This window comes from Anas acuta, chromosome 1 (assembly GCF_963932015.1).
Source record: "Anas acuta chromosome 1, bAnaAcu1.1, whole genome shotgun sequence".
NCBI lineage: Eukaryota > Metazoa > Chordata > Aves > Anseriformes > Anatidae > Anas > Anas acuta.
This window is the reverse complement of record NC_088979.1, coordinates 192,807,582-192,831,344: the sequence shown is the minus strand read 5'-3', so window position 1 is coordinate 192,831,344 and position 23,763 is coordinate 192,807,582. Positions and strand designations below refer to the sequence as shown.

Genomic DNA, 23,763 nt, shown 5'->3' with positions numbered 1-23,763 from the left:
CTTCTGTCTTCTAGAGATTGCAAGACCCATATGCTTAGACTTGCATTCAAAGAAAGCTCAATGCCTGGGCTTCAGACTAGAGAAGACTCAAGCTTGACCTCCCAGGGCTTGCAGACTATGGGCTACTACAGATGGAGAAATTGTTATTAAATCTCTTTTCATTGTTAATGTTGCACATTTGCTTCCACAATCAGATTGTTTTGTTAGAGTTTTACTAGTGCTTAGGTGGTGTTCAGACACCTTCATTATAGGTTACAATCAAAAAGGTGCTTGTTGATATATGCAACAGGCCTCTAGTCATTAACATATGCAGCTGTCATCTTTGAATTCAGTAATATTTGCATTTATTATTTTTTAATTAAAAATCAGGCTAATTTTGCCTATTCAAACTGTGTACCATTGCAATTGGTTGTTTTTCATGTGTATTTGTTAGTGAGCTGTTAAATATCAAATGTAGAGTACTTTCCCCTAAGTTTAGTATCACTAGTCAATGACCACAAAAGCAATATGAAGAGAGTTCATCACATTTGCAGTTACTGTTCTAATAACTGAAAAATAAGGTTTGTCTTTCATATTATTGTGGCTGACTCACACCATTTTGACTGATACTCCAGCAACTGAAAGTTGTATAAACAGTACAGAAATATCAATCTAAATGAAGATACTGAATAAGCAGAAGTTGGGGTGTATTTGTAGCTGGGTATTGTTTCATCCCACTCTTAAAATGAGTGTGAAAATAAATGTGTATCTCATTCTGGGCTAGGAATCTGAGTCACACCAGAGTTGGAAATATTCATATTAAAAGCATTTTGATCTGCCACAACTCTCATTCTCTGTCTGATCATTCATTCTTGCTATAATATCCTAGCTCCCTGGCAACATCTTTAGCTTTTCACCACACTTAGTTTTTATACTAAAATTTTTCATTTATTAAATGAGACTAGTGAAGCTTCAGGAGACAAGAGCTCTCCTAGTAATATTGCCATTCCTACAAAGCCTGATGACTCAGGCTGGCCAGTACCTGGACAGAAATGCAGACCTGGCAAAAAGACCTCCTTCCCCTCCTTTCCCCAGGGACACACCATGCAGGAGGAAGAAAAGTGGAATGTCCCACTTGGTGTTGCAGTATAGCGAACATCACTGGAACTGAGTCTTGGTATCATATCAGCATGATGATTCTTCTTCTTCTGTACTATCATCCCAAAGCATTTCTTCTTTCCAAAAGGACTTACCATTTCTCAGGAAACAAGTTCAAACCCATTACTCCATCATCAAACACTTTTTCAATAAAACAAAAGTTTTACTACTCCCTGACATAGGTGTGCTCAGGTTAAGAAAAAATATAGTTGTGTTGACCTCTTAATTTACTCCTTTTTGTGCTGCTCTTGACTTTCTGATCTGATCTCTGTCATCAGGGCTAACCTCCCCAGTAATTTTACCTGACTTCTTCTTTGCAGAATCAAGGAGATCTTTTCATACAGCTTAGGGGTAGCAAGCAGTACTTGGTAACTGTAACTGTGCTATGGCTTCCAAGCCATTTCAGCAGAAAAGTCAAACAGGTTAGGTTAGACCGTCTTTAGTGTTCAGCTGCACTTGGAAATAGGCTGCGAGCACTGAGACAATCAGGCACAGCAGCAAGATAGATTAAACAGTGGTGGCTTTTCTGCAATTAAATACTCATTCTGCACTGCCTGTCTGCATGAAGGCTTTTAGTCAGGTCCAGCGCAAAGAGCTTAGCTTAAGCTCTGCTGGCTTCAGTTTGACCTCATGACTTTCTGCTGTGGTAGCAGGAGAATATGTGCACATATTTAAGTACAGCAAGGAGACACCTGAGTAAGAGGGCAGCTGTACTGAGTCAAACCAAAGGAAACTGTAGCTCCATACCTGTCAGCCCCTTTAGATGTTAAGGCCTATAATATAAGAACAGGAAAGGCATGCAGAGATACACCCCCACTCCAGTGATCCATATGATATGGAACTCCTGATTCAGAGTTTCTACCTTTATATTTAATAGAGTTTCATTTTATTTTATTTTATTTATTTTATTTTATTTTATTTTATTTTATTTTATTTTATTATTTTATTTTATTTTATTTTATTTTATTTTATTTTATTTTATTTTATTATTATTTTAATTAATTTATTTATTTTATTTTATTATTTTCTTCTGATTCTATGTCTGTATAGTTGCTTCTTGGCCATATCTATGATACTGGAAACATCTGTCAGCGAATGCCAATGTTTTCTTATGCTGTGTAGGAAAAAAAAAAACAAACAAAAACAAAACAAAACAAAAAACTTCTTTTACTTGTTTTAAATCTGCTGATTTCATTGGGAATCCTTTTGTTCTCATGTAGTGAGAAACCAGGCATGTGTTTTCTAGGCACTTTCCCAGGTTTCTCCTGATTTTATATATATCTGCCATATCCCCCTTCAGTTGTCCCCTTTCCAAACGGAAAACTCCAAATCAATTTAAGCAGTTCCAAGCTTTAATTGCCCCTCTTTAGTTCCCCCCATGTAATTTTTGAAAGGCAAGGACAAGAACAACAGGCAACATTCAGAAGGGAGGGTACTATGTGGTTTTGTGTAGTTCTGTAAAGGTGTTTTTTTGTTTTGTTCTCTGTTCCTTTCCTTAAAGCTCCTAACTGTTGTTTTTTTTTTGTTTGTTTGTTTGTTTGTTGTTGTTTTTTCTGACTAGTAATAAGCACAAAGTTTATGTTTTTTTTTTTTTCAGTAAGCTTTATTTTTTATTAATTCTTAAAAATAAAAAATAAACACAATTTAAATTATTTATTTGGTGTGCTTTTTGCATGTACAGGAAGCTGATTTTCCATGCCTTATTATCAGACATTCAACAGTAACATTTTGAACCTTTGCTCAAGCAAGATGAAAAAGAATGGTTTTTATCAAAGATTTTCCAAACATCATTGCAACAACAGTTATAGTATTTAAAAAATTTAATCTCTGCATTACTCCCAGATTTACTGAAGCTGTATGAGAGTGTCTCCCCTCATTACAACATTCTGTCTTCAATGACTTGCCCAGCGTGTTACCATCAACGTTGGGGTGTCCATAGCTCCAATGCTAAGCTCTAAGCTTAGATGAGGAATTTCAAGGCACAAAGAAACACTTTTTGATACAAAATACAGTTGACATCAATTCTAATTTTTATTTAATGGATGACTACTCTTTCATTGAACTGCCTGGGTCTCTCATTCTGTGTATATTTTCCTTTGGAACTGTACAGATTCTTTTCATCATTTTTTTTTTTTTTGATATACCGATTATGTTGATATATGTGGTCCAGTTTCTTATTTTCATTTGCATTGCTTATGAAAACATTTGAATTAAGAAAATAGATAAATCAACTAATAAAGCAAAAGTCACTTTTAAATCAATGGTTGCTTGATCATAGAGCATACGACATTATGATACAGTGCAAAATTTGGAAATTACATTGCATTTTCTGTTTGAAACTGAAAGAATGAAATGCTCTTTAGCTCCTACTCTTAAATGTACATTGTTGTATCTTATATTTTGATATATGTCATATTCATGGAAATTTTTTGTCATGACTTTTGTCTCTGTCTCCCACTAATGCATACTGTCAGTCAGTTAAAATGAAAAAGTGTTAAATAACCAAAAATAGAACAAGCATGCCCTTCATTTAAAACATCATTTATTGTCAATCCTCTTATCTACTATTCAGAATATTAGCATTACTTCTAATTACTACTGATCTAGATTTTGTATCACAATGGGAAACTAAGAATAAGTGAAAAAAGGCAAGGTACTGCAATTTTAATTCCACAGTTTGTATTACATCAGACCTTTAACCTTTAGATTTTTGTGCTGATATTTACGAAATCAGTGGACAGGTTTTGTGAAGCTTGTGACAGCTGTGGGACTGATGCAATTTCACTTTCAGACTAGTAAAATAGTTTAGGTCAGGGATGAATTTTTTAGATTTGACAACCTCCATTTTTTTCAAAATATGTAGCATTACAGATATGCCTCTCACCAACAAAGATAACATTGCTCTTAAGGAAGTATGAAAGTAGACTTCCATTTTAGCAGTGCAGTCAAGACCATCAGTTTTCAGGTACTCTTAAAATACCTCAAATACAAAACTAATTTCACTGTCAGAGCTCAGAATTTTGACTGTGACCAGATCTGATTTTGACATTTTTTAGAGGTACATTTTTACAAGTTAATCAATGTAGATTTCCCTCCCCATTTAAACACCAAACCCTGCTCCCCTGTTTTAGCCCCCTTAGCCTGAAGAACCTCTTGAAGACCGTGGGAGGACAGGTCATAGACAGCCACGCAATGGCACAAAAAAATGACCATACGGTCTACAAACACCTTCAATATGTTTTCTTTTTTCTTTGGAAAAGTGTCTTGGAGCTAGACAGAATTTCTCATATTAACTGCTGAAAATCTACTTTTAAGTAGATTATGCACTGCCCTTCAATGCAATTTTCAGATGACAAAATATAGCTTTGTATTAACACTATGTATTCATATTTATGTCTTTTATTATTCTTTATGCTTACTTCTTCAAAGGACTCACAAGTATTTTCAATACTCTTTTATTTAATTATGCTAATATTTAATTTTTCAACCATATTTTCAAAGAGAAAAAAAAATGAGGTGTCTATAAGAAACCAGTTTTGAGACCAGATGTGCTAGAAATTCAAGCATAAATATATTGATAGATAAGATCAGACCATGGTCCATCCAAATAATAATCATTCTGGCAGAAAGAAGTTACCAGAAATTTCATGAGAGAAATAGAGGATAATATGTCAGCCACCTTAAATCTTCTAAGAATTCCTTAGTTCTCAGAAAGTTTTAAGCTCTAAAAAGTACGATCTCATCTTTCTTTGAAAATATATTAGCATTAACCATTACAAATCTGGAGGTTTGCTCATGAAGAGCAAAAATTTGACAAAAATGAAAAATACGATAGTGTATGCATTACTGAAAACTGCAAATGTCTGCCATTGAACAATTATTTGCTTTCCAACTGGGTAAGATAATATGGGGGGTATGAAAAATGTATATTATGGTGAACAGTCAATACATTTATGGTTCTTTTGGTCCTTCAGAAACTCTTTTATTTGGAATAAACATTATAAAAATAACTTGTCCTAACTAGCAGTTTGAAATGAGAAAATAGCTCCAATATGCTACCTATTTTGGGGGTATTTGGGTGAGAGGAATGATAATTTACCCTGTTAAACTTTCTGAGAGTGTCAATATGGTATATATTTTAAGCATAATATGTTCACTACTATTGGCATTTAAAAAAATAAATAAATAATAACTTCACAGTAAATTTTTAACTTCACAGAAAGTTGAACTCATTTTTATATTAGCTGATGAACCGGATCCTATATCACAAAATCCCATTAATCTAAACCAAGAGAAAAAGAAGCATTAGATGAACTTCAGTGAATTTATGTATTATTCTTTTCTTTTCAGACAACTATTACGGCACTCCAAAACCTCCAGCAGAACCAGCTCCATTACTGTTAAATGTAACAGATCAGATCCTTCCAGGTGCCACTCCTGGGGCCGAAGGTAAACGTAAAAGGAATAAGTCTGTGAGCAATATGGAGAAGACAGGTATTGAACCACCGGAGGAAGAAGAGGAAGAAAGACCTGTGGTCAATGGAAATGATGTGACAGTAACACCAGGTCTGTTCTTCCTTCTTACTTTGCAATGTATTTCTGTTATTCACAGAGACAACAGTTACCTCCTTCAGCAGTGAGAATGAGTGTACTCAGGTAAGGATGCTCTTGCACGACTGGCAGCCAGGAATCCGAAGTGATAAGGCTCCTGTCAAACATAAAACAAATCATTTGACCTCCATTCGGTATGAGTCACCACAGCTACAGTAAAGGTGTCTGCCTCTGAGCTAGTTACCCTGAACCCTTGTTATAGCCTGAAGAGAAAAATATCTACTTTCTGAATGCACTTCCTGTGATCTATTTCAGATTTCTGGGTTAGGAAATCAAACCAAAGTGCCTATTTCTTTTCACTGACCACAGAAAGGAGTCTAGAGAACTGCAGTTTGATCAAATGAATCCTGTCTCTGTATTTCAGGTTTCCTTGTGCTAAAAAGGTGATACTCACAAGAGAGTTCACTAGATTAGAAAGTGAACTTTTATATACCATTATGAAATCTTACAAATCCTATGTTAGAGTAAAGCTGTCATCACATAACTGAATTTGTGGCAGTGACAATGAAACTTAATTGGCAATACTCTCTGAAAGTACCCTTTTCACCAGTGTTTCAGATCCTGCATGAAGCAGATAATGTTTTCATATGTCTTGTCCTAAAAGACAGCTGCTGTTTTACTGCTTGAATCATAATTCTTCAGGGAAAAAAAAAAAAAAAAAATAAGGGGGGGGGGGGGGGGTCTGAAAATACTGATGATATTGACTGATATCAAATGAGTCAATGGTCCAAACTTTTCCCAAGCAGTAATCAGCTTCACCCTCAAACCCTCAATATTTTAGTAAGAGTCATAATTTTGCAGTACTTTATTTTTTTACTGTAAAATAACGTTTAAGAAATGATTTTTTTTCTTCAAGTAGGAAATCAAAGAATTCAGAGATCTATATCTCTTTGAGAAATAACTCTGAGTTCTTTTTACTGAACTTAGAAATTCAGGAACAATTGATTGAAGTAGAAGTCTGTAGTGACAATCACACAGATAAGAAGATAAGGAGTTTCATAAATGTACAGGCTAATAAAGGCACTACCTAATCTCCTAAGCCCTATAAAAAGGGTTTTTTCATACTGCAGTTTCTATAGTTTTGTTTTTTTCTCCTGTTGCATTAGAAAGCATATTGAATTGGAAATCTTCTCACCATGGATGTATTTGCCACTTGCTTTTCTGTTGTAGTTGCCTAAAATTACATCTAAAGGCAAATCCCCAGTGCAGAACCCGTCCTCATGGCCAAGGCAGTGACAGGGCACTTGGGGGGAGGGAAGGGCAGTGGATCTCCTTCTGCCCCCTTGGCTGACTAAAGGGATGAAGCGTGACTCCCTGGCCATCACTGTCACATGCTGTCTGAGCCTTGCTCATCCCTTCTGCACAAGATTGCATCTGCCGGCAATGCTCTGGCACTTAGTGCCTTTCCTACACAGCTAAGCAGAAAAGGATGAAACCCAGAAATCCTTGCATAAAACATCAGCACTGGCTCTGTTGCCAGGATACTTCCACAGTGAAAGAAGCAAAGGCAGGATTTGGTATCTGATGTGTATTGCAAAAATCATTAGAAGAATCATTCTTTGCAGTTACTCGAAATGTGCTACATAACCGACCATTGCTCAGGAGCAATTTCCAGAGCAGTATACTTCAGTCCAAAATGGATCAAGGAGAGATGTTTATCTGTTTTTCTCCTTGCATTGTCCACCCACAACTTGCATCTCCCAGGAAAATTCTGTGTCAACAATGACTAGGCAGCACCCAAGAAACAGCCACTGGCATGGGCTGTGTTAAAAAATTAAATACATGAGCATCAGAGTAAGACAGCCCCCTCTTCCTCCCCCTCCTCGCCCCCCACAAAGTAATTCCTGTAGGTGTGGCCAGCAGAACAAGCAGTGCCTGTGTTGGCTCTCATGGTTTCATAAGCAGGGTTTTGTTGTTCAGTTACACTGATTGAGGACTTTAGGGATTGTAGCAAAGCAGCTCTGTACATACATGCTGCGTTGCCTTTGTTGGAGAGGGTAGCTCCCACGGACCCTGTTACTGCAGTCATTTTCTCTGTCAGCTGACAAAGTCTAAAATGTATGTGCATTTATAGTTTGTATCTTTGAAAAAACAGGAAAATCAGAATGTGTTAAATTTGTGTAATTTTGTTATTATTAATAATAATTATAGTAATTATTATTATTATAAAATTAATAATAATAATTGTTTGTTGTTTCGCTTGCTTTTTTTTATATATTCCTGGTAGAGGGAGCAATATGGTTCTTACCAAAGAAGCAACTATAGCATGATATTTGTTACTTCCATTTTTTTTAGAAAGTGTGTTCTATTTGAAATGCGTCACTTTTATGTTAAATACAGGGCTATTAGGACATTTGAAACATTGATACATTTTTTACAGATGCTCAGCGATTTAACATCTTATTAACTGCCAGAGGTATCAGAGTGCTGTCAAGGCAGAGGACTGCTGTAACACCTAGGACTGCAAGGCTGAAGCAGTAGCAGGTCTATGATGAATCCAAAGACAATAAACACGATTTTATCAGACCAATAGACAACATCTTTAGTTGCAGAGATCTTTACGCTTTGGATCTGATTTTTCAGACCACCTTTCAGTGTCTCTTGAGATGATCTGTGCCTCTGTTGAGCTTTATTAGCAGGAATCATTTTTTCATTAAAACCTTGCTTCACAGACCATCAGATTTCCCTCGGACAGCTGTATATGTGACCTTACCATACACAGTCCCACCTGTATATGGGACTGTCCCATCTGTATATGGGACTGGGGATCTTCAAGACAATATGTAATTGTCTTTTTGTTAACTTGTGCTGTCTAAAGTGTTTTTTCTTTCTGATTTCTGTTACTTGTCCTCAGCCCAGAACACAACAGAAAGCCTTCTCACTTTAGGATGAGGTTTTTGGCCATTTTACGATGGAGCACATTCAGTCCTTCATCCTGAATCAAGCACTCTCATCATACAATAGTATTTACAGGGAGATGGAATGCACAGTCAATTATATTCCTATATACCTTATACTTTGTTAGAGCTATTTGTCCATGCTATCTTGATATGAAGGTGCAAGAGGCACTTTGGAAGAGTAAGAGAATATAGCTGTTTCAGATACTCATTATAAGGTATCATCTCTGCAAACTAGAATGCCTAATTCATCAGACAGCTAGACAGGAGCCTAGATGGTTAAATTTAAATGAGAAATCCTAATATCTGTGAAGCAGCCTTGGATAAACACAATTTATAAATTAGCTGGCCAAGTCTAGAGTTAGCGTTAGGTTTCTCACACTTAAGACAATTGCCCGCATTACTGTACTTCTGGCTGTTCTAGTTTGGGTATCTGCCATTCACTGGTTTAGATGAGACATCTTGCACCTGAGAAACCTTTCGTGATGGACACTGCAATGAAATCAAAGGTTTCTGTAAAACTGATGGCTTGACAAAAGTGGTAAAAAGATACTTTGGTCAAAATGCAACATGCTTGTCAGACATTCAGATTTCACTGTTTTTGCTATTTGTGTCTGCAGAGAATTAAGTCAGTCTCCTTCACAAGCAGCATCATGATCTGACACTGTGTTGGTCACGTCACATTTGCTTCACACTTCTGACTGATTAAGTGTTTATCATTCAAACTCCACAAGAACCACTTTAATGTTGAAAGAATGTTTATGTATGTCTATTATTCTGACATTACTTGAGCAATGATAAATTGCACCCAGAGAATGAAAGTTCTGGCAGGCTCAAATTAATTGAGGTATAAGATATGACATCGAGTTTCAAAATGATCATTCCATGCCTTAGGTTGATAATGAAGCAAAAGGCTAGAGTCCCAGTGCCGTCAATCACCACACAAGGTGCATCAGTCCTGGGGAACAGTCTGAGCTTGCTCTTTTATTATTGCACAACAAAGGCAGTGAGAGGCAAGAACATAAAATACACAGAATCCAAGAGCCATAAGATTTTTTAAAAATAAGTTGGTATCCATTGACATTTTTGAGGAAAGCTAGAGAAGGACTCTTTATCAGGAAGTGTAGTGATAGGAGAGGTGCTCCACCTCTCTGATTATCCTCATGGTCCTCCTCTGTACTCTCTCTAACAGCTCCATGTCCTTCTTTTGTTGGGAGCTCCAGAACTGAATGCAGGGCTCCAGGTGGAGACTCACAAGTGCAGAGCAGAAAGGGACGATCACTTCCCTCGTCCTGCTGGCCACACTTCAGTTGATGGAGACCAGGATATGGTTGGCTTCCTGGGCAGACCGATACTGACCCCTGAGGAAATCTACTCATCACTGGTCTCCACCTGGACATCAAGCTGTTGACCACAATTCTTTGAGTGCAATCGTCTAGCTAATTTCTTATCCACCATCAAATCCCCTGCATCTGTCCAGCTTAGAGACAAGGATATCATGGCTGACAGTGTCAAATGCTTTGCACAAATCCAGGTTAATGACATCAGTTGCTCTTCCCCTATCCACCAATGCTGTAATTCTGCCACAGAAAGCCACCAGATTTGTCAGGCATGATCAAGTAGTGAAGCCATGTTGGTTGTCCTTGTTTTCCATGTGCCTTAGGATAGTTTCCAGGATGGTCTGCTCCATGATCTTGCCAGTCACAGAGATGAGACTGACTAGTCCGTAGTTCCCCAGGTCTTCTTTCTTCCCCTTTTTAAAAGCAGGCTTATGTTTCACCTCTTCCAGTCAGTGGGAACTTCTCCAGTCTGCCATGATTTCTCAAATATGGTGAATACTAGCTTAGCAACTTCATCTGCCATTTCCCTCAGGGCCTTTGCATGCATCTTATCAGGCCCTATGGACTTATGCACTTTGAGGTTCAATATACAGTCAATATATTGTGTAAGAGCTGTAGAGAGAATAAATCATCTCAACCAATAAAATTTGTAATTGCTGATATTTGGAGTCAGAGTACTAAGTGATGGACTTACCGTATTCAAAGATATGTAGTTATTTTTAACATACACATTGCCTTTTCCCCAAAGTTTATTGTATTCCACATATGCAATAACTTGCTGCTGCTTTGCTGGAGCCTATTCTGTCACTTCACAGGACATTCACCTTTGAGATATTGTACTAAATTCCTTTTGAAAATTAGGCCATGTAATCTGTTTTGTAATAAGACAGTAGGTTATTTCACTTGATGAAAACTCAATTGTTTTTTTTTTTTTATCAGTGACAGAAAATATTTCTGGACATATATTATAGTACATTTTTAGGATCTGTTTTTATATCTGATGCTATCTGAAGATAAATATTTGTGCTAGTAGCATGTTACCATAGTATTTCAAGCTTTATTTATACATTTAAAGCACTTTTTTTTTTTTAACAGATGAGACAGTTTGTATGAATATATATTAAAAGGTAAATAAACAAACAACCAAACAACTTCAAGGTGAATATGTACCCTTCCTGGAATATGTGAAGAATAGACACATGTAGCAAAAGATTAAATTACACCATAGTGCTGCATTCCAGATAATCAGTGACTAAAATGTCCGTTGTGTAAAACTAAATGGCATTAGGCAATTCTTCCTTAATTGCTTCTGTTGTATTCATCAGGATGCTTTCTCCTTTATTACCAAAGCACACTATTAAAAAATAATGCTCCAGGAATTACTAAGTCAGGAGATCGGCTTTAAAATAATTATATTTTTAAGTTGTTAAATAAGCATCTGTTTCCTCTTTTTCACTATGTTTGGATAGCAATATCTATCTAAGGCAAGCTCAAAATATTTCTTTTAATTCTCAAGGTTTAATTTTCACCTTTTTTTTTGTTTTGTTTTCTTTTTTATTTCTGTTGGTTTGTTAATATAGATATCAAAAGCCAAGAATATGACCTCGTTGAACTTATAGAAAATAAGATCCTGAGAAAGAGCACCTATTACAGATATCATGCTAAAATCCTAAGACACAGCAATGTCAACTTGCCTTTGCAGTATTAGAGCAATGGGCTCATCATTAGCATTGTGTGTGATGCAACTATGATCCAAATTTATTTGATCTACTGTGGTCATATGTGCCATGTAGCCTCATATCTTGTCCTCAATTTAATCTGTACAGCAGCATTCCTGTGATAGAAATGTGGTCCAGACTGTGGGTAGCCTCAAGAATACATCTCACAAACCTGTCAAAGATGCCTGAAACACAAGACTCTTTTTTACTTTGAGAAGATGAAAACCAAACCCAACAAATTTATCAGCAGTTACATCATCCTTTTCTCAGGGGATGTGGAGACCTCAGTATCATCTCTGTTTTACATATTTGAAAATGCTTTCCCTATCCATCAGTCTTTTCCCCTCAAAAAAAAAAAAAAAAAAAAAAAACCAACAACACACTTTTTTTTACATATTTCTGATCATTTTTGTTGCTTTGTTGCTGCCCTCTGGACTGGTTCCCACCTTCCTTGCCATAGAATTATTGAAACTGGGTATAGTACTTTTGCTGAAACCCTACTGTAGCTGAAGGTGGAAGGACCTGTATTGAATATGCTTACATTTCCTACCTATTATGATGCTTGCTTTCCTTTTCAAATAGTATTATTATTGACTGAGGGTAATGTTTAAACATTCCTCATGCATCCCAATATCTACATAGTATTTTTGCTAGGAATTTCTGCCTAAACATTTGTTCCTCATCTTGCAGTTTTATTGATGATTGTGGCATTTTGCAGCTGGCAGATGTAACATACTTTGAAAAGCCAAAAGAAGGGAAATTTGGGAGTGGTAGATAAGGAGAAGGTGACTTCAGCTCCCCGTGGATCCTATTGCTCTGTTGTGGGATACAGCTAAGCAAAACTTGTATTTATGTCTCTTGCAAATTCATTTCCTCCCACAAAAAGATTCACATTTCAAATAAACACTTATATATATATTGTTGATGTTGGTGATTTGACTGCTGGTTCCAACATCCTTCTAGGAATTAAAAATAGATAGCCATGAAATTACAGTTTCATTGATCTTCTTTTTGCAAAACAACATAATTAAGGAAATTATTCTGGAAGGACAGTAGGTGCTTAGAAATTAAGAATATAAAACTAAATACCTAAATCATAGGTACTTTGTTGAAACCAAGACAGTCTGTCCTTCCTAACTTTCTTTTCTTTTTAAAGTCTCAAAGGTTTAGTCATTACTAGCCATGAGTCTGCTTCATTGGTTCATGCAGTAGCCTAGGTTTCGTTTCATCAGTCTCTGCCAATTGAAAATGGCTGCTTCATCTAAATTGTACCTGACCTGTTCTCTGCCCACTCTAATCTGAGTTCTTTAGCCCTATTGCTGGCGTTAATTATGTTAGTCATTTAATCATAGGTAATCTTTTTGCAGTAGTGACTGAGGCAAAATGAGCACTAACTGCTTTGTGTTTTTATATGTGTCATGTATTATTAGCTTTCCTTCCTTCCCACATAGTGGAATTAATATGTTTTTGGTCTTCTTATTATTAATGTACTTATAGAAAGTTTTCTTGTTACTTTTAATGCCCCTAACTGTATCCCATTTTCTGGACTAGCTGTTCTACTTTGCTGTTATATGCCTGTATTATTTTTCTGTGTTCATGCTTAACAATTTAATCAACTTTTTACATATTGTACAACCATTTATCAAGTACCAGACCATTGAAAAATTAGGGCTTAATCAAAATGATCTCTGATTATACTTAATATTTTTCTTTTTTTGTTAGGACAATTTGTGCTTGTGCTTTTAGTATTGTTTACTTAATCTTTACCAGTTCTCCTGAAGTCCTTTAACCCCTTCCTTATGATTGCCATGATGTCAAACTTTCTAATTCTCTGAGTCTATTAAAATCTCCATTTTTGTAGACCGTTTTTTTTTTTTTTTTCTTGCTGTCTTAAGCATTACGAATTAGATCTTTTCATACAAGTTGTCTTCTATGTGCTACATGTTCCACACAAGTCTGCATAGTTCTGTGTTCTGGATACATAAACTAGTTTATTTTAAAAATTGCCATCTTCAACATTAAGGTAGACTACATTGCTGAGATCTATTTCAAAAGTTTTTGGCTGCAGTAGCTGCAGCCTGTGGGGGACCAGTTTGGGAAAGACAACATCCCCCGGGAGGGACCCCACACTGGAGCAGGTGCAGTGAGTAACCATGTGTTAGGGACTGACTGTAGCCCTCATTCCCTGTTGCCCTGCATCACTTGTAGGAAGGAGGTAGAAAGTGAAGATGAGCCTGCTAAGGAGAGAGGGTCTGGGGAAGGTGTTTTTAGTTTTGTTTTTGTTTCTTACTATCCTAACCTGTTGTTAATTTGTAATAAATTAATTTAGTTTTCCCAAGTCAGGTCTGTTTTGCCTGTGAGAGTAGTTGGTGAGCAATATTCCTGTCCTTCATCGTGACCCATGAATTCTTCCATAGTATTTCATTGTATTTTCTTCCCCCTGACTTGCTGAGGAGGGGGAATGAGAGAGCATCTCATTTGGCACCTGGCAGCCAGACCAGGTAAATCCAACACAATTTCACTGGAGATTTCAGCTGGTGTTGAATAGGATCCCATCATTCAGTCAATATGTTCAAACTGTGAATTTTAGTTGCATATTGGTCAAATATAGGGGTCTCTCTACTTCAGTGAGATCAAAGTGTAGCAGAGAACAAGCATCCGGGGACTAAGGATGTGATCTTCTCTTGTCCGTTGAGGCAACATATTCCTGACCAACATATTCCTGACCCATTTTTTTTTCAATATATAGTACCTAGATAGGCCATATGATAAAGTGCAGTCTATAAGCACATGCCTAGTAGACCAGCCAGCCAAGTGTATTCACCTGCAAGGACAAAGGATTTAGCAGGACAAGTTCTCTCAAGCATCCTTCATTTGAACTAGTAGTAGTAAAGACATTGTTCAACAATGTGGATAAGGCATATTCAGACTCTTAATATTGCACATCCTCTCCTTGCTTAGCTGAAATTTTTGAGGTACCTTTGTTGTTTTGTCTTATTTTTACATTAAGCAGACATTTTAACAAATATTGCTGTGTTCTACCACTCTCACATAGCTAAAAGTACATGGACTGGACTGTGGGAACTCGCAATGGTAGTTGGATGACACTTTTTTGGATTTCTGACTTTATGGGAAGTAAAATATATAAAGAACGAAAGATCAAACCCTGAAAACAGACTTAGGAAAGGAAAGCTCCCTCCTGCATGTGTTCTGGGACACGAGACAGAATCCCACTGGGTATAGGAAGCATTTGGAATTGTGGAAAATTAAGCTTCCCACAGATTATATGGGTAATGAAATCACAAAATATGTTCATATATGTCTAATAGACTACTATGAGTTAATGAATGTCATATTGATTTCTTTACCTATGGATTTATTTGAAGCAATGAATGCATTTACTGTTTTAATTGAAAATGATATTTTTCCATAACAAAACAGGGTATTTGCTTTGTGAGTCTCTATTTTGAAAAGTTATGAAACACAAGTCAGTAACATTGCTGGGTATGAGGCTGCCTTCTGCCTCCTGATCTGAAAGGACTTCTGGGATAGAACAAGCTATAACTCTTTGGCTTATTTCTTAACTTTTTATTAATTTCTTGTTTCCATTTGTTTTTATTGCTTTATTTTCTTTCATTGTGTTCCAGATAAACGCATCATCAGGGTCATTGTAATAACCTAACATACTTTTTTTTCTTTATTTCAAGACTTACAATTCATAAAATATTGTTTGAAGACTTGCATCCAGTAAATCATCCACCATTAGCCAAAGCCATAGATAGCCAAAACCTGTAATTCTTATTCTCTTGTAGAATCAAGTGAACATGAAGAGAAGAGTACAGGTGTCTCAGGTGAAATATCTTCTACCCAACCTTGCCCTGCACCAGGATATACTCAGCCTGAAGAAGCAAAGGAGGATATGGATGTAACAAAGCAGACAAAACCGGAGGAGAATGATGACTTGGGCCCATTACCTGATAACTGGGAAATGGCTTATACAGAAAAAGGGGAAGTCTACTTTATTGAGTGAGTGTTATTAATTTTTCTTCTAATAGGTAATAGATGTATTGTATTTAACTGGGTGGTGACATGGTTTGTATGGTTGAGTGGAACATTGCATTCCTCATTAAAATACTAGGAATGTGCTGGCTGTCAAGGCTCCTGAGAGCTGGTAGTAATCCCTACATTACCAACTATCATTGAAGCATATTGTTTTTTTAAGATAGGAAACTAGACTTTAGTACTTTGATATCAGCAAGTAAAGCTGTTGTGTCTGCTGTCCAAAGCAAGGCTTTTTTGCTGTGTTGATGCCAATGGGAGAGTTGTTCAGTCACTGGGTTCTTCCTCACTTCTATGGACAGAGGGGAGAGGCTTGAACTTTTGTGAATTTAAGGAAAGAAAGATAGTAAGGCTAAAACTACCCAACAAGCAATAGAGGAAGGCTGTTTTGTATTTAAAAATGATAAAAGAGATAAGTGGACAATGAGTAGGGTTAATTACATGTAGAACTTTTCCCCATCGAACTTTTCCCCATCGGTAAGCTGTAAGTACCTGTTGTTACTTTGTTACTGTTGTTAATTAGACAACTGTCGTGGTTTAACCCGGCCGGCAGCTAAACACCACGCAGCCGTTCGCTCACCCTCCCCCCTCCCTCTCTGGGACGGGGGAGAGAAATGGAAAGTGAAGCCCGTGAGTTGAGATAAAGACAGTTTAATAAGACAGGAAAATAATAATAACAAAATAATAATAAAATAATAACAATAATAATACAATGGTGATAATAGGAAAGTAATAATAGTATGTACAAACAAGTGATGCACAATGCAATTGCTCACCACTCGCTGACCGATGCCCAGCCTAACCCCGAGCAGTCCGGCCCCCCTCCCCCCAGCTAGCCACCCCTATATATTGTTTAGCATGACGTCAGATGGTATGGAATACCCCTTTGGCTAGTTTGGGTCACCTGTCCTGGGTCTGTCCCCTCCCAGCTCTTACTGCACTCCCAGCCTGCCCGTTGGCAGGACAGAGCAAAAGGCTGAGATGTCCTTGGCTTAGTATAAGCACTGCTCTGCAACAATTAAAGCATCGGGGTGTTATCAGCACTCTTCTCATCCTAAGCAAAAACACAGCATTCCACCAGCTACTAAGAAGAAAATTAATTCTGTGCTAACTGAAACCAGGACAACAACTCACTGAATGAATGTATATGAAAGTTCTTACTTTCCAAAGTGCAGTTATTAATACATGTTACCAGAGTAAGAGTAAGAACAGAGCAAATGAGTGAGCTTATATTGGCTCCTGTTAAAAAAAAAAAAAAAAAAAAAAAAAAAAAAGAGAGAGAGAGAGAGAAAAAAAAAAGAGGAAGCAATAACATTTATGTTTACTTTAAAGAACTGACTCAAACAATTTGGAGCATTAGCCATTATTCTGATTACTACCTACTAGTAGGTAAAAATAACATTTGGCTATTTCACTTCTGTTTTAAGTCCCTTATTTCACGTAAAATTTTATTGCAATAACATGAAGCACAAACAGATGATAAGAATAAAGTTTTTGTACATTATTTTTTCATAAACACTGACATGACCAACTATAGCTTCTGGCATATGTAAAGCTGAAAAGAGTGGTAACTGTTAATACGTTAGTGTCTGATGAAAAGGGCAAAAATATGCTTATTATAGAAAACAAATAATTATAGTAACTTTGCCCAAGCAAGCAGAGAAGAAATACGATGACTTCAGGCTTAGCTCAAACCTTTGTTTTTTTCTTACCTCACTACCATATATAATTTTTCTGTTCATACTGAATGTTCTGACAGAGAGCAGACTGAATTACGTGGTACTTCTGTTTTATATGATGTAACAAAAACCTGTGATACGTGTTTGGGGTGGAGGGAGGAGCAAGTCACTAACACACCAAGCTGTGAGAGTGGCAAACACCGAGGCAGGCAATTTAATAGGAAATAAATATATATTTTGAAAAAAATACTGTGAAGAAAAATAACCCAGACACTCTACAAGAGTACCCATTCCAATCTCTCAAATTCCTTTGATGTTACAGTTTACTTCATTTCCTGGACAAGCTCTGGTTTACACTACCATTCTGACAATGCACATCATTCACTTCCACTAAATGGATGTTATGTAAAGCAGAGAAATCAGTCAGAGGTACAAACTGGATAGTAAGACTGTTGTAAGGGCTCCTTGCCTTTGGAATTATATTCTTGAATAATGTAAATTGCAAATAAGCATAATCTCACATCTGTAAAAATACCAAATTATTTACTAGAATCCCAGTAAAGTAACAATTCCTTGATCATTTCAGTTTTCACATTGCTCAGTCTTCACAGGGTTAAGTTGGAATGTAATGCCACGGGGATGCTGTTAAATTGCCTCTTTGTTTACAAGTCACTTTGGTTAATGGCATAAAGAGACTCCATTTGCTTTCGCAAAAAAAAAAAAAAAAAAAAAAAAAAACGGAAAGATAAAAAGACAACAAAAACCTATTTGTCTAACAACATTTCCCTGAACAGTATTAAAGATTATACTAGATTATTAAATAATACATGAAAAACAAACATTTTTTAAGTGTAGATCATAATGGATGGGGGGAGAAAAAAAAAAAAGTCATACCAGAATACTAGACAGCATATTTTTATTACATTTTATTACTTTATTTGAGGCTCTTTTGAATTGTGCCTTTGAACCCTAAGGACTTCAAGCCATAAGCTGTCTCAAGTTCCAGGTTGTCACAGGTATACCTAATGGTCTTAGATTAAATGGGAGCATTTTCATTCGCTTCAAACTGATCTCTAAAATTTCTATGTGAGTTCATTTATCAACACTGCTATCAGAAGTAATGTGGCAGATTTACAGTGAGAGGGAGTGTCTTCAGAAGAAAGATAACTGTCTGTAGATGGTATTTATTTGTTAATCATTAATGGCCCAGTTAGCATTTTGTAAAGCACACTGTAAGGAATTTCCTCTGCCTCAAGCTCTAACAAGAAAAATCAGTCACCAGATTCACTGGATAATTCAGAGGATGGTTGTATTTCAGAGCATGACTAGGTTTGTTTCTTCATTTGTTTCCGTTTTTTGACATAAGTGCATGACCCTATGTTTACCTATATTAGCATTCAAAGACAGAACAGGAAGAGCATCCCTTCTTACTGCATAATACTTAGCACTGTTTTTCAGGAAGATCTACTTAAGTACATTTCTTGGGCTGTGTCCAGCCTCCCTTACATATGGATCTGAATTTTTAAATACAGGCACACACAACACAAATAGGAGTCCATCTACAACATTTGCTTTCATTTACAACATATGCTAATGAGAACATGCAATAATTAAAACACTGTATATAAATTGGAACACCTCCAAAAAGACTTCAGTTCTTCTCCTTCTTCCCTAATTTAAATGGGGCTGGTGAGTGAGACCTACTTTGGTGTGTTTAAATAAATTGTAGTTGTCACTGATTTTTAGTTTCTCCTTTTCACAGGGTTAAGGAAAGTCTGAAATTCCCCATAGTCTTCAGACTTGACCTTGCCAATTACTCTTAAACCATGTGCTAGAGACTTTGGCTCTTTTAGATCTTGGGCACTTCATGCTTGCCGTGTTGTCCCAGTGCAAGGGTGTACAAAAGAATCAAGTCTCAGTGCATCTGCCATCATGTGCAGTCACCCTTAAATCCAGTATTCACCAGCTCTCAAAATCCATCAATTCCATCATTACGTCACAGTTCATCCCATACAGATGGTCTATTATGATTATTAATGATATTTGTTTCCAAAATATAGAATTGATTTTGCCTCTTTCTCCAGCCCTCTATCCACTTATGGAGTAGAGGTCTCTGGAAGGGGTGCAGGGAGAGTAAGACATTAAACTGTGAAGAGCTACAGGTCATCAAACTGAGTTACAACTAAGTACTAATGAATATTGTCGAGGAGATTACATAACCCATAACAAAATCTATTTACCTTATTTACCTTGCCATTCAAAGCAAATTTTTCATAATTCTAGAATACTGATTGTCTTCTTAGTGGAGGAAAGTCTAAAATAAACTTAAATTTTTGTAATGCATCTATAAAGGATCATCTTCTTTGACTCCTGATGATAATTTTTAGGAGAATTTGGCCATATGAGGTTTACCAAACCACTTTCCAGTATATCTCACAGATACAAAGTTTCTTCCTCCATTAACAACTACTTCCCTGATCTTATAGTCAGCATTGCTTTTTGGACCTGTTGTAGTATCTCTTTAGTTGTTAAAGTTTTTTTTTTTTATGAGAGCACCATAAAAGACTACAAAACAGCTATAATATAGGTCTCTGCCAAGGACTCTCCTCTTCACAGTAAAAAACAGCCATTAAGGTTTTGAATATAGCTGATACTATTTCAGGTGTTACCTGAAAAGAAGTAAAGCTACAAATTGGAAAAGTAAAAAAAACTAACCCAGTTTGTTTCTAAGAATATTGCTACTGACTTCAGTGGGATCAGTATTTCTTCTTAATAATTTTTAAGGTAAGGTTTTTTGATTGCAAGAATAGCATGTTTATCCTAACATCATGCTTATTTTGATTCCTGTTTGCTCCATCATTTCACCATCAAATAGGAGGGTATATTAGTTAACACTAACCGGTTACACGATTACATTTGATACCTTTATCTTTCATACTAGAAGACGCTAAAAGTACTGCTAAAAGTGCAGTATACTTCTGCTTAAGATTACTTCCATATCCTGCAACAACTGCCCAATCTTTTATGAGCTAGCTTGGCTCTTTTGCAACTATGTTATGAATCAATGTATCATCACCGTGTTTTATTTTCGTGTTTATTTCTGATAGTTTAATTCACTAGCAACTTAGATAAACCTTCTAAGGACTTTTTTTCACTTTCTGTTTAAATATTGACTTCTGGCAGGACTCCTCATCTTTGAGAAACAAGCTGTCTTGTATCAGTGTGACTTTATTGTCTGGACAGTTATGAATCATCAGAGCTCATGTGAATTTGATCGTAAAAGTCCATAATTCCTTTTCCATCTTTGTATAGTGTACTGAATTGGTTAGTTTTGGCATAGCAACTATCACATACAGTCTTTGATTTTCAGTATGACTTGCAGTGAGACAAGCACCAGGAAAGATCACTCTCAATTTCTTCAACCATTTTTTTGCCTTGTGACAAATTACTTTGGAATGAGGAAATGGCGGAACTGGAAAGAACTTGAAGGAACTTGGGGAATGCTGATTTTTTTTTCTTCTCTTGTATTTTTATGTTCTAAATACATTCTCAATCTGTACTAGTGATATATTTCCTTTGCTCTCAATTGATTTTTTTTTTAATCTATGTTGACATCCAGGCCAAACTGCCAGCTCAACTCCGGTTGTCTTTCTTCGCTTTCTAATTTCTTGTCTTTCCCCCAAATGTCTCTGCTGCTCTGCAGAACTCCTCTTTCAACACCTTTCCTCTGACATCTGTAGTGGTATTATATTTTTTCACCTCATTTGCATTTAATGAACTAGAAGATTCAGTTCACCTGGCTTGCCACATAGCATTAGGTATCTAGTATAAACCAGTTGCCAAGACTTTTTCTGCAGTCAATAGAGAGAGATAATTACCTCCAGAAGCTGATTTGTCCTGTTCTAAGATAAGGGCAAAATTTGTCTGCCTAAATGTAGGTGCTTTTACCAGTAAAGACACCTTAGGATATTCAAGGATGCATCTGCAGTAGCATGTAAATTTTTGTCAGTAGTACTCTTCTGAAGAAAATCTGCTTGTCTCCACTCACTGTGGTTTGGTTCACATCTTAGAGTACATGAATTGGATTCCTTTCAGACAAAACTAAAAAGAAAGTTGACCTCGAGGAGTGCACTTAATTGACTTTGAACCCTGGCAGGGATTCAGTTCATCACCATGATTTGAGTTAAAACTACTGTGAATTCCTTTGAATCTAAATCCTGTCCATATCTACATTAGAAATATCAGCAGACTGTGGAGTGTCTGCTGCTGATGGTGTTGAAACGCTTGGTGCTGTGACCCAGCTGATGATCCAGCATCCACATCCACTGGCTCTTTGCAGTGAGCTCTTGAGGTGTGTCATCTGGTTTAAATTCAAGTGAAAGAAGATTAACAGTTGGGAGGATGCTCAGTGTGAAAATGAAGATATCTGGGAGACTCACTTGAATCCTGATCTGAGCCAAAACATTACTGTAGATGTATAGTAATAGCGCAAGCCATCTGCATGCGCTTGGCAGATTGGACACAAACCCAATGCCCTTACTGTGTGGTAGCTGGAAGCCATTTGAGAGACAGCATAGAGACACATATGATACTAAGAGCATATGTTTAAGTCCCTAGTCCCACCCTAAGACAGGTAAGGTAAATTATTCTGTATAGGTGCCTCTCCCTTGAGTAGACAGGAATCCTACACAATTAGTTGCATAATTTCCAGATGGCTGAAGTCACATGAAATAAAGCCCATTCTTTGTCAGAATCTAGCTGTCTAAGTCAAAAAGAGTGTCTTAGCAGAAATCACCATAGAAGACTTTAGGCATTTATATATTCCTTCAGAAATCTTACATATGCATCTTCTGCTCCTACAAATGCCTAGAGGCACCACCACTGTGTTTGAGACAAGTACATAAGTGCTTATCAAGGCCCAAGGCCATCTGGAATTCACAGGATGGGCATCCTCAGACTTGCATCTCTTAAGGACCTCATACTCCCTGCACACCTAACAAAGACCGACAGTGTGAAGTGCAACACAAATTAGCAGTCATAGCTGCTCTCATTCAAATCATAGCCAGAGGAGGATTCCCTTCTGTATCTGTCCCTACATATGTGCAAGAATTTTGGGGAACAACCCACAAAGGATGAATTGCAAAACTACCATTTTATTGCTCTGCTCTCCTGCCACTATCCCCCTATATATAAATTATTTGAAAATTGTTGTTGTTCTGTATGAAAAGCTCTGCAGATGTACAAATCCTGGGCATAAAAAAAAAAGGAGGAAAAGAGTAAGAATTTTAATTTGGAAGTCAGTGCACTTTGTTTTTCTCTGTCTCATATACTCTTCTTTGCTCAAGCTGCTATATTGAGGACCATCTTGAATGTAATGTATTTACAATAAAAACCCAAACAAACTCATATGTGCTGTCCCCAAATACACTTAAGCAGCACTTTGGTAAATACCCATTTTGAAATGCCTCTCACAATAACGTGCAAATTACATACCTTGCAAGAGTCACAATCTAGAATAGGTTGCAGTGTTTTCAAAAGACATTAAAGCTGTTACTGTCAGTAAGTGCTTTCTATATTCCATTCAAATATGTTTCAAGAGATTTTCTGAAGGCTTTGTTAGTACAGGAAACTTTATCTATCAAGGTGCCTTAAACTGACAGATTGCTAACACAAATCCATCATATTAAAAACGTTAAGTTAATATACTGTGTAACAAATAATTATGATACTGAGATAATATATTGTTATATTATTATATATCTTATTATATAGAAGAGCCACACTCACACTGTTGGTTTTCTTGTTTGATTGGTTAGGTTTTTCAGTTTTCCTTTTTTAATTCCTAGTGGTATGGGTGAATATCCAGTGAGATTTCTGGAGAAGCTCTGGTGCTAGTACTTAGCTCTTGTATCTTGGACATAAAGAGTCTGCAAAATTTTAAAAGCAGACTTACAAAGAGAAGCTGTAGAAGAGCAAGAGGTTGAGTCAGTGTTTCTGGAAAATATTTTGAGAGTTCTTTTACTCTGTTTAAATCAGCTGAAAAATCTTTTTTTACATAAGTTTAGAATTGTCTGTAATTGATACTAGAGGATACTGATTGCAATAAGATATTACTGCTAGGTGATAGAGTACTCGGCAATGAAGATTTAAATTAATGTTATGATAATTATTGAATTTACTTTTGGCTACAATGTTAATCATTTCTGGGTTTGATTTGTTGGGTTTTATTTGTTTTTGTTTTTTTATGTTGTTCTTCAGAGTTACAATATACCTCAGGCCTAAAATTGTTTCTATTTTGTACAGCAGGTAATAAATTAAGATG

General features: G+C 36.5%; 1 protein-coding gene across 16 annotated transcripts in view; it reads left to right on the top strand.

Moving 5' to 3' along the window:
* The window catches only part of MAGI2 (membrane associated guanylate kinase, WW and PDZ domain containing 2), a 758,260-nt gene that overhangs the window by 490,564 nt on the left and 243,933 nt on the right, over nt 1-23,763 (top strand). For 15 of the 16 annotated variants that reach the window (XM_068669894.1, XM_068669893.1, XM_068669891.1 and 12 more), the window contains exons 4-5: nt 5,488-5,703; nt 15,516-15,729. In XM_068669894.1, coding sequence (XP_068525995.1) covers nt 5,488-5,703; nt 15,516-15,729 — 430 coding nt within the window. Of the gene's footprint in view, nt 1-5,487; nt 5,704-15,515; nt 15,730-23,763 lie in introns of those variants that run through there. The other variant, XM_068669901.1, reaches the window with a different exon arrangement.